This window comes from Typopeltis vanoorti, chromosome 6 (assembly GCF_054136105.1).
Source record: "Typopeltis vanoorti isolate ZY-2024b chromosome 6, IOZ_Tvanoo_1.0, whole genome shotgun sequence".
Taxonomy (NCBI): Eukaryota; Metazoa; Arthropoda; class Arachnida; order Uropygi; family Thelyphonidae; genus Typopeltis; species Typopeltis vanoorti.
In genome coordinates this window covers 85,667,662-85,683,715 of record NC_143554.1, presented here as the reverse complement: position 1 = coordinate 85,683,715, position 16,054 = coordinate 85,667,662, and the positions used below count along the sequence as shown (strand labels likewise).

General features: G+C 39.0%; 1 protein-coding gene across 1 annotated transcript in view; it reads right to left on the bottom strand.

Moving 5' to 3' along the window:
- Nost (Nostrin) overlaps positions 1 to 16,054 on the bottom strand; it is a 281,655-nt gene that overhangs the window by 155,685 nt on the left and 109,916 nt on the right. Inside the window, exons 4-5 of the mRNA XM_090394525.1 lie at positions 10,418 to 10,498; positions 1,929 to 2,010 (exon numbers count right to left, since the gene is read on the bottom strand). Of these exons, the coding sequence (XP_090250651.1) occupies positions 1,929 to 2,010; positions 10,418 to 10,498 (163 nt within the window). The remainder of the gene's footprint in view (positions 1 to 1,928; positions 2,011 to 10,417; positions 10,499 to 16,054) is intronic.

Genomic DNA, 16,054 nt, shown 5'->3' with positions numbered 1-16,054 from the left:
TCTAGTATTCATTATTAATGCTCTTCTACTCAGCTTATCATAACTGGCCAACACACAATCTTCCCTCTGAGTTTTCTTCTGTACAACCTCAAGCATGAATCTCAGATCTCTCACCACCTGATTTACACTGCCTCAAGTCATTCATGCCCACTATCATAATCATCTCATCCACCCAGCTTAATTGCCATAGTCACACTTTCTATTGTTTCTCCAGGCAAACAATGTAATATGTTACATTACTCACATGAAGTTCGCTTACTAGTCCACGCGGTTAGCCCAGTGGCTATGCGCTTCGCAACCATATGTCTGACGAAGGAGTGTCCTAGGTTCGATTCCCGTCAACAACACAAAGAGCTCAAGGATCTTCCTCAGCCATAGCCAAGTTAGTCAGTCTTGGGTGTGGACAGTAGGGTTTTTCCACCAGTTTATTTGGCGTTTTTCATCCCGCAAGCAGGCAAACTGGTCCAGTGAACGAACACACACACACAGATTACAGTCAAGAATACTGACCTAGCCATAGGGCTGATTAGTCAGCTATGCTGGTTCTGGAGCCTGGATAAAATTTTTTTTGGGGGGGGGACTGAGACGTGACGTACGTCCCAGTAAAGGGGACTCAAGGCCGTGTATCATGCTACGATTATTATTAGTTCACTTACTGATTTCCATAATATGAGGTATAACAGTTATACTGACACCTTTCCTAAGTAAAAGGCAGTCTTCCTCATACACACTGCCATTTTGCAACTTAAGAAATGCTTAAAAATGATTTTGTAGGAGCAAATTTATCGCTTTCGTTTAGATGTATTTAAGTAAGAAAGTCTCAGTAGACAGAAGTTTGCAAGACTTTTCTGTACACAAAGGGAATTTAGTTATTGAAATGTGTTGATAATGAACAAGATATATTATACCATATCATTCTGCAATTGAAGATGCAAGAAAGGCTTATATGATCTTATATTGCTATTATATCTATAGGAGACCATTTGTTATATTTCCTCCTGTATGAAATAAAAACAAAGTTAACAAATGCAAACAAAACATGTTTCAATAAAACTTCATAAAAGAGCATATCACACAATGAAATGAATTTATTTATAGAATATCTGAAAACATATGGATGGATATCCTACATGTTTTGGTAAATTTGCCTTTATCTGGACAGAAGTATGATGACAAGAGAAAACAATCAACTGCATCTTTGTGCTGTAGTAGTGGTGCCATTTGGATGAGAAAATAAGTCTAAGCACAGAAAAGCAAAAGCCACATCCATCCAATGGCCTTTGCAAGGGACCAGAAAGTGTAACTGCTATTTGGATAGAAGTTTCTGCTGTTGGCACTTTCAAAGTCAGATTGGAATTATTTTGCTCAGTGATTTTAAGACCCCAATGCCACATTGGAATTTTAATCCACAGGATGTACATTCATCATGCAAAGAGCTGGGCTAATGAAATATCTCCTTACATTGCATTAATGCTACAAAAATTGAAGAAGAAGAAAGTTTCTACTATATCAGTAGAAGCAAAAACTTCTATTCAAAACTTATTCATTATAGTGAATATAATGAACAAGCATATATAATTTTGCTGAAACAACTAAGCCCACTAGGATACTTTCTTAATTGTATATTTTCTCATGTCTGTTTGCGCATTCTGTATCATGGAGAGGAAATGACTTATATGGAGGTGGTATTTCAAGGAAATGACACTTCCGTGAGACCAAAAACTCTTATACTGTCCTTCCAGCTACACTACAGGGGCACATCCAAAATGCAAATATGAAGCAATATAAACATCTCAAAATAACCATAACATTAGCAAAAGATTTATCAAAAGACATTAACCAAACACTATAATTTTGTTCAATATTTCCTCTACCATAATCTAACAGTGTTACAAAAGAAAAAATAATAATAAAATAAAATAACCAACCGATTTCCTAGTTTTATGTTGAGCTTCTACTACTATCCTGAGAGGTTTTGCAATATCTTCCAATAATTCAGAACTCAGTTCTCTGAAATCAGAATGGAAAACCAAATTCAGTTCAGCATTTGTTTAAAAATATGTTAAGTTAGTTTATTGCCACTAATAATAAACAATATTTGTAAAATGATACTATTTCTCCTGGTTTTCAGGTATATTATCACATAAAGCTAACTATTCAAATAAAGATAAAGTTGCCAGATGCATACATTTATAACTGTATAAATTTATCTGGAATTAATAACATTTAATTTATAAAAAAACTAAACATCTGTTTAATCCACATATTATGCTTCCAATTCTTAATATCTCAAGTGATAATAGAGTTAATCTCAGTAAGAATTACAAAATTTGTTATATCATGTTAAAGATTGCTCAAAACATCTTGCATAAGTTGTATAGCTAGTCAGTAATAAGGAACACTGCTGTAACAGTTTTGTTTGTATTTTATGTTTTACTTATTCAAAAAATATCTCACTATAAGAAAATAATAGAAAGTAGATCTAAGAAGTGAAAACAGAATAATACAGTATCAGTGCATCAAGGGTGATGGGAAAAGGAAAGGTGTCAAACTACAGACCAGTTTCTATTTCTTCTCTCTCTCTATGTTCACTGGGCATCTACAGATGCCGTATGGTCACTCCGATGCTCGATGATGTTCCACACCAGGCCTTGCCATGTAGTCCTGTTTGCTTTTCTGGCAGCCTCAACTCTCGGAAGATCAGTCACTCCACACATGCCATCCATCTCATTGATGGTCTACCTCTGCCTCTTTTTTCCAGGAACTTTACCTTCTATTACTGTTCTGAGAAGTCCTCCTTCCATCTTTCTATATGTCCAAAATATTTCAACTTTCTTCTGTCAATATCCTTAAGGAGCCTTAAAGTTCTACTAATCTTTTCTAACACCCATTCATTTGTACGCCTTTCAGTATATGAAATTCTCAACAGCCTTCTGCAACACCACATCTCAAAAGCAGATATCCATTTCTTATCCGACTTCTTTAGGTTCCAAGTCTCGCATTCATAAGTCGCTGTTGGAAAAACAACTGCATCTAAAATCCTCAACTTTGTTTCCATGGAGATAGATCCATCCTTCCAGATCTTAGACAGGTCTCTGACTGTTGTTTTAGCCATTCCTAACCTTTTTCGGACATCTTCTGAACAGAAATTCTTCACATTAATAATGGATCCCAGGTATTCAAACTTGCTGACTTCCTCAATTCTTTCTCCATTAAGATACTTGTTTCTCGAGAGCTTCTCTGTTTTTTCCTTTGAGAACCATGATCTTTATCTTGCTAGAATTGAGTTGAAGTTGTCTGTTATTACTGATCTTGTTAACTTTGTCAATAATCAGTCCTAGTTCTTCCATGTCATTACAGAGGAGTACTGTATCATCAGCATACCTCAGATTACTGATCAATCTACCTCCTATCATAATTCCTGTCCTGAGCTCATCCAATGCTTCACGCATGATGTCCTCTGCATATATACTAAACAAGTGAGGAGAAAGTAAACAACCTTGTCTAACTCCTTTTCCAACTTGAAGCCAGTCAGTCAATCCAACACCTGTTCTTACTGTGGCTTCTTGCTCCTTATACAAGTTGGCTATCAACCTGATAGTGTGTTGAGGAAAACACATTCTTTTCATTACTTCCCACAGTTTCACACAGCACAGTCAAAAGCTTTAGAGTAGTCTAAGAAACACATTACCAGAGGGAGTCTGAATTCTTTATATTTTTCTATGATCTGTCTAAGGCAAAAGATCTGATCTCTGGTGCCCCTACCTTCCCTAAAACCTGCTTGTTCCTCGGGCATCTCTGCCTCAACTTTGGCCTCAATCCTTTTTAGCATGATCTTTAATAAAATTTTGCTTGCATGAGATATCAAACTAATAGTTCTATAATTCTTGCATGCCCTCTTATCACATTTCTTGTGTAGTGGTATGAAAACTGACTTCTTCCAGTGTCTAGGCCATGATCCTGTCTCCCATATCCTTATAATCAATCTACAAAACACTCTTATCCCTCCATCCCCTGTGGCCTTAACTCTGCTGGGATTTCATCTGCACCTGGGGCTTTATTGCTGTTGAGCTGCTTAACTGCTCTTTCAACTTCGTGCTTAAGTGGAGGAGGTTCCAAATCAAAATTTTCTTGGTGGGAGGACTCCACATTTTCTTTATCCACTCTGCTATACAGTTCTTCACAGTATTCTTTCCTTCTGTTTTTGATTTCCAACTCTTCTGTTAGTAATGATCCATTCCTGTCTTTGACGACATTCAATTTAGACTTAAGCTTGTGCTTTAAGTCACAAACTAAATAAAACATCCTTTTATAATTATGCCTTCTCATCTGGAACTATTTCTTCACATTTATTAGTATAGAACTTGTCCTGCTTGATGGCTCTTCTGATTTCTCAATGTAATCTACTGTATTCTTCAGTCCCTGTGTCTCTTTGTTTTTCCAACCGCCTTCTTTTGATTAGTTTCCATGTTGAATCTGATATCCATGGGTCTCTTGGTTTTCTTATTGGGCCGAGATATGTCTTTGCTGTATCCTGTATTATCATCTTAAATCCTTCCCAAAGCATTTCTGGTGAGATTTCCTCATTGGGTCTTCAAAAAATCATCCAGCCGAGTTGATGTTTCTTCTGTGAATCCACTAAGAATTACTCTAACATCCAATCTAGTGGAATGTGCCTGACCTGGAAGCCTTCGGAGTCTTAGTCTTACTTTGGCTCTTACCAGCTGATGGTCTGTACCACAATCTGCTCCAGGACAAGTATGCACATCAGAGATGCTCGTCTTCCGCCGCTGGAGAGCCAGGATGTAATCAATCTGGTGCCTTGACCTATCAATGTTGGATGTCCAAGTATAGGTCTGTCGTGGATGTTTCTGGAAGCAGGTATTGGTAATAACTAATCTGTTAGCACGGGCAAATTCCAACAGTCTTTCACCATGGGTGTTACGTTCACCCAGACCAAACATGCCACACTCCTGCCCGACTCTCATACTCTTTCCCACTTTTGTATTTAAGTCTCCTAAGATGTACAGTATGTCTCTCCTTGGTAGGCAGTCCAAAACAGTTTGCAAGTTTTCATAGAATTCTTCACTCTCTTCTTCAGGCCTATCCGTGTGGGGTGCATAAACTACCACAATTGATACATTGGTAGGCTGAGCCTTAAGTCTAATGGAGAGTATCCTATCATTAATGGGGTTATAACCAAGAAGGTTCTTGCCTGAGTTGTCTTCAGTATCACAGCTACCTCATGATGTTTTGAGTCACCACCTGAGTAAATAACTAGCTTACCATCCTGTCTTTTGAAGTGACCTTCTCCATTCCAACTGGTCTCTGTAATTCCCAAAATGTTAATTTTATACCTATCCATCTCTTTACAGACAATCTCAAGAGTTCCCATCTGTAAATTCTGAACATTCCATGTACCTATGTAAAATTCCTTTCTAAGATTAATCTTATACATTCTGTCTTGCTCATTCACGGTATCACTGACTTTTTGATGGAGACTAATATACTTCTCGAACAGAACCCTCTGCCTAAGCCCTGAACGTGGCTCCGATTATTCTGCGTGACAGCCGATGCGGCATGAGATGCATTATTATTATGCACAATCATAGTAGCATTTTGGAGCGAAGTCACTGCAAGAAGAAAGTGGTAGGGGTGCAGAGGCCCTTTCCACATAAGATGAAATAGCAAAATAGGAAAGATTCACCCCTAGCCCTCGAATACTCTAATAGCATTGGGGGGAAGGTAGCAAGAAAAAAAGAAAGAAGGAAAGAAAAAAGGGGAAGGACCAGTCTACAGATAATATAACAGATGTATATTACATGAAGTAAGGTATGGTCCAACATCAGGTACCTCGGGTTTGCCATGTCCGTACTCACTAAAGTGAGCCCTTGGACTATTTTTCTGTAATTAAAATTTTGGAAAAATTTCTGACCTCCATGGAGTCAGACTCATCATGAGAGGTACACGCTATTGCACATAATGTCATCCAACTGTGTCTTAAACTGATTCAATGCATCTACATTCATAACACTCAAGCAGTGCATTCCATTCACCAACTACTCCCCATGCAAAGAACCTGCTCCTTGTATAGTTTCCAAGGATGACCTCTTGTTCAATCCTTTCCCCCCCTCTTTCCCATTCTATGAAAAAATTTCTTCCAAGTTAACCTGATAATAACCACTGACTAACTTATGCCTCAATCATATCCCTCTGCCCCCCCCCCTCCATTCACAAGGCTTTGCAATTTACATTCTTTCGATCTGTCTTCATACTCCACATTCCAAAAAACCACTGACCATCTTTGTGAATCTTCTCTAGACCCCCCCCCCCGCGTATCCTAATCATGATTAAAACCCAGTGACCAAATCTGTGCAATCTCTGCATCATTGCAATTATTCAATGTAGCAACTTCACAACAACTTGTGCAATGTGGCCCCTGAATTTCAGGTCCTTGTCCACCACTTTCACATCTCTCATCTCCTCTACCTCCTTTAAAGTCTCCCCACCAAATGTATATTATACCTTGCATACCATCATTGCTTACCAAATTTCAAAATCTTGCACTCTGCAACATTGAACTGACAGTTCAATTTACCTGCTCATTCATGCAATCTATTCAAGTCCTCTGTAAGGCCACATCTGCTCAACTCTGCATTGCTCTCCCCAATTTTGCATCATCTACAAACAGTTACATATCACTAGTTACCCATCCCAATATTATTGATACACAAACTGAAAAACAATGGCCCTAATACAGACCCACAGGGGGGACAGTACCCCCCCCCATATACAATTTTCTGATTGGTGACAGCCAGTCACCAATCCAACTGGCTGGTCTGTTATCCAGTCTCATTTCTTTCAGTTTAACAGCTTGTCATGCAACAGCCTATCAAAAGACTACAAAATTTCTTCCGTGTTAACCACTGTATAGACATCTTCCTTGTTCAAGGCATTTGTCACCTTGTTATAGTACATAAGTACTTATGTAACACCTCCAGGAAGTCCAAAGACTCATTGAGAGAGGACACCTGCTCTACAGCTTTACCACTCCACAACAACCTTCATCTACACCAATGCCATCTACTGCCAACCACCACCACCACTAGAATTTTCACAGACAATCACAAACATCCATGCCCATGTCAGGATTCGAACCCGCAGCCTTTCGACTGGACATGCCAACCACTCAGCCAACCAGGCCAGCAATTTGGTTGGTAAGCAGTGCTCGCAACCACAGAAAATACTGCTGTTATCAACTCATTTCTGTATCCTAGTTCTCATACCAATCTGTCAGCATGGATTTGTTAAGGGACAAATCTAATTGCCTTCTATAATAAGTGGTTTATAAGAGAAAGGCATATAACTGCATTTGTGTGTGGGGGGGGGATTATGAAGGTATTTAACAGAATACCACAAGATAAGCAAACAAGAGTGTCCCCCCCTCTAACAAATCCACTCTGACCACTTCAAGTGAAATGATTGAAGATTGGCAGTCTAATAGACTAGGTACAAGCGAGCTGTATCAAGTAAGATCACAAGTAAGGGCGCCATAGGGCTTTGTACTGCTGACCTCCGTTTATCCTTTGTCAAAGGATTGTAGAGAGATATTCAGTTCACAAAGTGAAGGTGTAAAGGTTATTAGCAACAATGATGATGTGGCCCTTTGTCCTGTCAAGTGTCATCTCCATCCAGGAGGTGAGATATGGATCTCTATCTGAGATCCATAATATGCAGTAACAATAAAGATGGCGATGCTTTATCTCTTCCATCTCATAGTATCCTATGTCTATAGATATGCATGTTAATAGGGCTGGTTGGCCTGTTTTGAGAGATGAAAAACATGGGAGAGGGGGAGAATTTTTTTTTTTTTTTTTTTTTTTTTTTAAACTCAAGTCTTTCCAACCAAAGGTGCACATCAGCACTGTTATTAATAACCTTCCCAGCTTCAGTCTGCAAACTGAATATTCCTCTGCAATCCACTGACAAAGGATAAATAGAGATCCCTAGTATGAAGCCCATGGCACCCTCACTTGTGATCTATATCAACTAAGCCATGGAAGCTCTTGTGACCCTTTAGGATTTAAATAAGCTGAGCAGATGGAAAAATGAATGGGAGATGTCAGTTTAAACACAAAAAAAAATGTAGTCTTGAAATTTTATGTCTGTCCATCAATGGAAAGCTGAATACTCTGTTGGTGGAAACGTACTAGAGCAGGGGTTCTCAAACTTTTTAAATTTTTGTACCACATAAATAAGAATCAAAAAATATATGTACCACCATAAAAACATTTCCTGATTAAAAATCAATACATCCCAAATGGAGTGTTTATAATCAAAGAATAAAACATTTTAAATTTATATTATTTATTTATATTCGTAAATGAAACTTTTACATTATAATGAAATATAGTAAATTGTGGGTAATAATAATACATGAGCAAATATTAAGGAGATTTATTATTGGTGAGGATTAATGCGACGGATGAGCCTGTTTCATTGTACCCAATTTCGATATGTCGGGCTTTATCTTCATTTATTTCAAACGTGATTCATGTTCAAGTTGCAACCATGTCCTATATTTATTTTTAATTAATAGCATGGCTGAAAACCCAGTTTTGCAAAGATATGATGTGTTGAAAGGCATTAAAAATTTTATCATTTTGTCGGAACTGGGTTTTCAGCCATGTTAAACCCAGCAAAGTTGTTTACATCTGTACTTTCATCGAACTGAATTGCAAAATATTTGCTTTGCTTTATATTTTCGATTAGTGTTCGTTTTACTTGAGCTGCCATTTCGTTAATTCGTCGCGAAAGTGTCATCTGACAAAGAAACAACATTCAACTTGGCTGCTGCTGCTGTAGGGCCAAGAATAGACATCACAATGTCTTTGGCTGCAGGTAATATTAAAGTTTCTCCAATAGTACGTGGTTTTGCAGTTTGAGCAATTCTCAAACTAACCAAATATGATGCTTCCTCTGCTCGTTCATTAATTTAGTAAAAGAATGAAGTGAACGTTTGTTAGTTTTCATTTCAGTTCGTTTTCTTTTAAAATAGTCGAGAGGGTTACCTTTTAAACAGTCATGTTTGTTTTGAAAATGCCGTAGCAGAAGTGATGGTTTCATTGAGTGATTGGAAAATTGTTTGGGTGGGGGGGGGGGGGGGTGGGGGGGGGGGGGGGTGGGGGGGGGGGGGGGTGGGGGGGGGGGGGGGTGGGGGGGGGGGGGGGTGGGGGGGGGGGGGGGTGGGGGGGGGGGGGGGTGGGGGGGGGGGGGGGTGGGGGGGGGGGGGGGTGGGGGGGGGGGGGGGTGGGGGGGGGGGGGGGTGGGGGGGGGGGGGGGTGGGGGGGGGGGGGGGTGGGGGGGGGGGGGGGTGGGGGGGGGGGGGGGTGGGGGGGGGGGGGGGTGGGGGGGGGGGGGGGTGGGGGGGGGGGGGGGTGGGGGGGGGGGGGGGTGGGGGGGGGGGGGGGTGGGGGGGGGGGGGGGTGGGGGGGGGGGGGGGTGGGGGGGGGGGGGGGTGGGGGGGGGGGGGGGTGGGGGGGGGGGGGGGTGGGGGGGGGGGGGGGTGGGGGGGGGGGGGGGTGGGGGGGGGGGGGGGTGGGGGGGGGGGGGGGTGGGGGGGGGGGGGGGTGGGGGGGGGGGGGGGGTAGCCTGATAAATTATTATGTGTATTACCAATGCTTTAGTAGATCACAAGAGTCAAGTGCAATGAATAAGAAGTAATAGTTCTAGATTTCTCACATTATAGTGAAGTGATATGAATTTTATTTTTCAAGATGGAAAACTGAAGGCTTCCATTTGGTGGACAAGGAATAAATAGGTTAAGGAAATAAGCTGATTGTTTCAGCTTCTAGGGTAGACTGTATTCAGGGATGAAAAGCACTGAAGGTCAGATAAGAGAAAAAAAACACTACCTTGTTATTGGACATCCAAGATGCTTTTATGAGGAGTACCCTGCAAATCAATACTAGAAATAGTAAAATATAAATTTGTAACTAGAAAACCAAAACCATTACTATAGTATACAAGTATTACTATAGTATACAAGTCAAAATTTACATGTGGATATTTTAAAGAGAGAGCTGTTGTTAATGTGAACTACAGAAATTCACATTACTAAAATTTGGTCTAATCTCCTGAATGCATGCTAGAATTAACTACTTAAGTTCTGGCAGTAGCCCAACAGTCTACTGTTGTCATCCATGCAATAACAGTAAATAGAAGGAAACCTATTGAACAAAAAGAATGGGATAATTTTGTTGAATGTACAAATTTTCTGATTTCTGTTTTTATATTAAAAGCTTCTGTTTTTAATATAAAAACAGAAGTTTTTATATTAAAAAAATATAATTTTTATACATAATTTTTATATTCAAATTATGTATGCACTAAACTAAAAATTAAAAATCATCCATACCCTAAAGAATCTCGAGAAGCTTTGGCTATTTTATGTGACAACTTGAGTAAACCTTTGGCATATGTGGCTTCTAATTCTGACCTAATAAAAAAAGAAAAAAAGACTTCTCTAAAACCAGCACAAAACTAGGTTGGCAACTTGTAGTCTAAATCAGTAAGGTATGCAACAAAGACTAAGGCACAATGATACATCTTCAACCACTTAATTCTTACATAATTTTTATATAATCTTGGATGAAATGTTTAAGATCTAAAGACAATCATAAATAAAGGAGGTAATAGTTCTACTATATGAAGTCTTGATCAAGCTATGTTTGGAATATTTACATGCAGATATAGAATCAGCATCATTGCACATCTCCAAGGAGCCCAAGGGCTCATCGAGAAAGGGCACTCTACAACCCATCTCCACCACTTAAATGGTCTCATTTAAGTACGAGATACTAGAAGTGGTCCAAGGAAGAGTAAGCTGTATCTTTCTCTGGAATGCAGAATAATGGAGACAAAGAAAATACCATCTGCAGAAAAGAATTAAGCTTTTATTGTTATTAACATCTGGCCTCCATAGAATTGCTCATCGTGAGAGGTACACACCATCACACATAAAGCTCATTCAACCATCTTAAACTGATTCAATGTGTCTACATTCACAACACTCAGCTCAGGCAATGCATTCCATTCACCAACTGCTCTCCATGTAGAGAATCCTTTCCCCCCCCCCCCACTCCTCTGCTCACACCCTCTTAGGAGGGTGTGAGCAGAGGAGGAAGATAAAACAAGAGACCAACAATAGTTTCTATTGTTGGTCTCTTGTTTTACCTTCCCCCTCCCATTCTATGAAAAATCTTCCATGTCAACCTGATAACCCCCCCAACTAGCTTATATCTCAAACCCCCCCATCTTCCTATTCAGAAGGCTTTGCAATTTATGTTCTTTCAATCCATCCTTTTACTCCACATTCCAAAGACCACCTCTGTGAATCTTCTCTGCACCCTTCCTAACATATCGTCACCAAGAAAATCCAGTGGCCAAATTCCAAGTCAGATTTCAAATTAAATATTTTGTATTCTGTATCATGGTTATAACTGCATATGTTTTAAAAATGCTCTCTGTATGATGTGCCAGCACATGTTAGAATAAAGGATGCTCTATAGCTGCCTTTATTCTAAAGTGCAGCTAAATAGGAAGATAAGTACAAGATGAAAGCAGAATGGAATGAAAGGAAATAAAGTCATATGTAGAAGTTACACTTTTTTAAAGGAGATATGAGGAGCCAAATGTTTTGCAAACAAGTGCATAAAATAGTAATCTTCTATTTTGCTTAAATATTGAAAAATACTGATAAGGATAAAGAAATTATCCCTCTTCATAAGACGATATCCCACCTACTGTGGGTATGGTCACCTGCGATTCTTGAGAATGAAATGGTAGAGAAAATCTAGGAGGCAGGCAATGGGTCTGAAAATGTTTCTTATAAGAATGGATTTTGTGGCTTACAAAATTTGACTGACAGAAAGAGCTACTAAAGGAGCTTTATGGAATAGGACAGGGGAAATTTTTCAATATACAACATGGGATCACTTTTCTACCAGATACTCTGTAAGTGCATGGTTAGCCATAGTGTGAGGATTAAGTATATTTCTTGTAGGGTAGTGAATATCAGTGGTATACATGCCTACACAGGATTCAAACACACATACACACACAGATGTCCATTTGTCAACCAGGCATAATAGCACTGCACAACCACAGATTTGATACTTACCTAAAGAATGCAAATGGACAGTTTTAGTAGAGCAAAACTGAATAAACAACTGAGCAAGATTCATCGCTGCACCCCTTTTACGAGTACAGCGATGAATCTTGCTGAAAGTCTCAAAATAATAGTCTCCCAGATTTTTTTGGTAATGTGATGCAAACAAAGTTGTTTAGGTTTGGAGACTATTATAGTACTATGGTAGAGTCCAGAAAAAGACTATTCTGCCAGTTCTGAGTGAGCTGCGATTTGCTGGCTGAAACAGCCCATCTGGCATACTGCAGCTGAGGCATTCCAGTCCCAGTGCAGTGTCATACCTGCTTTCTTCTTTTCCTTCACTGCCTCTTTAACTTCCTGTATCCACCATGGAGTTCTAATTTTTCTATTCTTGCAGATAACTTCACCACATACCTCTCTAGCTGAATCAATCAGGGCTTTCTTCAAGGCTTGCCACTGAATCTCCAAGGTTTGATTCCTGTTCTCAAACTCTTTCATTTTTTCTTCAATAATCTGTGTATTTTAGTCTACAGTTCACATCTGAGAGCTGCTCAACTTTTATTCGCTTTAACATTTTTCTTACATGTTATTCTTTTCAATATGAAATTCAATTTTATCTTGCTCAAGACTAAATAGTGATCACTTCCAATTTCAAATCCTCTGTACACTGTGGTGTCCTATACCAGGGAGAAAACATCACTATCTCAACTATAACATAGTCAATGAGACTTTTCTTATTCCTTGCCTCTCTCCATGTGAATTTCTGGACACTTATGTTGGAACATGGTGTTAATAATAACCTGTCCATGTCCTGAGCAGAAATCCAACAAATATTTGCCATTATTATTAGCTCTGCTCTTTTCTCCAAATTTTCCCAAAATATTTTTGTATGTCTCACAATCATTTCCTACTCTGCTATTTAGATCCCCAACAAGGACCAACTTTTCCTTTTTCATTGTGTCAGTTGCTTTTTCTAAAGCCTCAAAAAAATTCCTCCACTTCTACCTTAGTAGAACCTTCTGTGGAATCATAAGCATAAATAAGTCTCATTGTCCAGTTCCCCATTCTCATATTTGTCCACATTACTCTACTTGAGACTGACTGCCATTCAAGAAGATTAGCCTCATATTTTGTGCTGAATACTATGGCTACTCCTTTTCCTTGATTGTCATTGCCTGAATATAACGTTTTATATTTATTGCTCAGAAAGATCTCACCAGTTTTGGTCTTTTTTGTTTCAGTCACCCCTATTATGTCGATCTGGTACTTATCGAATTCCTCAGCTAGCTGCATTTCTTTGCTATTCAGGCTTCTTATGTTGATAGTACCGATCTTTAACTCTGGTGATGTTGAGTTTGGGTGTGTTTTGAGATTTGTTCCAGTAGCTGACTTTTCGCTGTTCGCCCTGGTTCCCTGGCAAAAACAACGGGGGCCTTGTTTAACCGGGCGATGCCCCAGCCAGAATGAAATTTTGTCATGTTGTACCATCATTTTTTATTTTGGTTTAACCAATAAGAATACAATTTGGTTGGCTAAATCCCAAATTGCCAGCCCATCCTCGTTCGTTCAGTATCCAAGTAGATACTCAACAGGGTGCAACACGAGAAGGCGAGGATTGGACAATAAGTCAGAAGCCCTGGTTCTCTGCATTCCTTTAAAGGCTATGTGGAGGTCTCCTCTCAGTTATACAGCTTTGACCCTTAAAGGCATTGGCACCTTGTCATGTGCCTTTATTCTGGCAACTGCAAAGTAATGATCATTATTGGGGAGGAACTTCAACTATATCAATATAAACTGGGCAGAGGAGACAGCATTTACTACTCAAGGAACTAAATTTCTTGAGGCAAACTGTCTTAGGCAGCATGTGGTTGAGAGAACATGAGGGTCAAGAGTTTTAGATTTGGTCACAGCATCAGGAGATCTTTCACATCTTCATTTTATTTTTGCGAATTTTGTGTAGAAAAAAACTGCATGAAGAATGAAGTACTCTAGAATGAGATTCTTTTCTAGAGAAAAAGTGTAGATGTTTGTCAGAATTTATGTCTATTAGAGTCATTCATTTATTTTCAGTTTCCATGCAATTCTATAAGATCAATCTGTAAACAAGCTTTTTTTTTGTGCAGTTGAAAGTATTCACTGAGCTTTCAAATGTAAAAAAGAATTTAAAAATAACTTAAGTTTAGAAACAGTCAAGTACTTAAGGTTTACCATTTAATGTACTTAGAAATGACTGCTCATCGGTCAGACCGAGCATACATAATACAGCATGACTGGTTCAGATTAAGCTAGTAATGTAATGCAAGATCCATCCTTCTGTTAGTTTAGCAATGAAAAATAAAGGAACCAGCTTAAGAATAGAAAGTTAATAAACAGGGAAAAAAAAAGGACTTCAAACTTTTATTCCATCAGGACTGTACTTGCACTTTTTCCGAGGCTGGCAGGTCCCAAGGCACTATAGTGCTCTGGGGTCCCCAGCTAGAACCTCGTGCGCCTGTGCATAAGTATGGCCCGGTATTCCATTCAATATCAAAAAATAGCATTTGAAAGGTGGATAGTAGGAGAAACTTATATTACATTAGTGAGTAAGACTCCAGGGAAAATTAGTTAAGATGTCTTTAGCGTATAAAGCAAAGAAATGACAATTCCGATACAAATAATGAGAAAAAAAAATAAATAATTTTACTTCTGTCTCCACCAAGAATGTAAAATGAAGAGGGAGGAAACAAAAACCGAGGAGTTTCTATTTTTGAAGAGTTCAAAAGAAAAAACGGGAAATGTTAAATATCATCCGCTTTACTTATATATAAAGCGATTATCTAAACCAAGCATTGTTCGAATGTTATTACATTGGATCTTTAACTATGCAAGAAAATTTCTCTCCGAGTGATTAACTTGAGTCGCAAATATGAAGCAACTGATGTGATGTAAAACATCATGACAAAACATGAATGCCAACCCAGTCATATCCTGCGTCATGCTATCATGAGTTGGCAGAAAGAAAGGGACGAGTAGAAAAGTAGGCGAATCACTCAACTACAGACCCCGTTGAATTATAAGGCTTTCTTCATTTCTATGCATTAGTAATCAAACTTTAAAAATACATATGCTGAATATAATTCCTATTTAGTAGAAGAAATATATAATATCCAAGTGTGATAAAAGGTGGAAGTTGTTCTTCGATGTCAGTACAGGACTCAAAAATAAAATATCGCAACGTCAAAAAGACTTCAATTCAAAATATTTTGAAGTGTCTCTTCATGCACAACTACAAACTCCATGGTCTGTTGCGCATAAACTATGACATCGCTGTAGTTCTGAAAATGTGACAGCTCAAGTCTCAAAAATAATAAAATGATAGTGGGTTTTTTTTGTTTTTGTTTTTTTAATAATAATACCCGGACGGTTAAACAACTTCACTATACAATAAGGTCAGCGTGAAGCCTGCTCAGAACTATCAGAGGTCATGGTTGAGAAACTTCCCTCCTCCAGGGAAACAGCCGCCTTTACAACATCCCCAAATCAAATTGCCTTTCGAAAAAAAATACAGAACTAGTACATGGCCATTTCTGGCTTATCGATTATTAGTGAAAAAAATAATCGTCAAGTGATTAGAATCGGACTCTAGTCTTACACGGGTTTCTTTACTCCCCCACCTCCTTTCCCAACTTTGTACGATCCAACATAAAAGGAAAGATTAAAGCACCGGGAATATTAGTTCATGCAGTTTCGAAAACGAAATGTTATTTTCTAGTTATTCTGCCATCGTCTGCCACACACACAAAAAAAAAAAAAAAAAAAACTTGTTCCAAGTACACGCGATCTTGCTCCACGCACGCGATTAAAACACAGTTCAAAACAGAAAAACAAGGTCAACAGGAATAACAT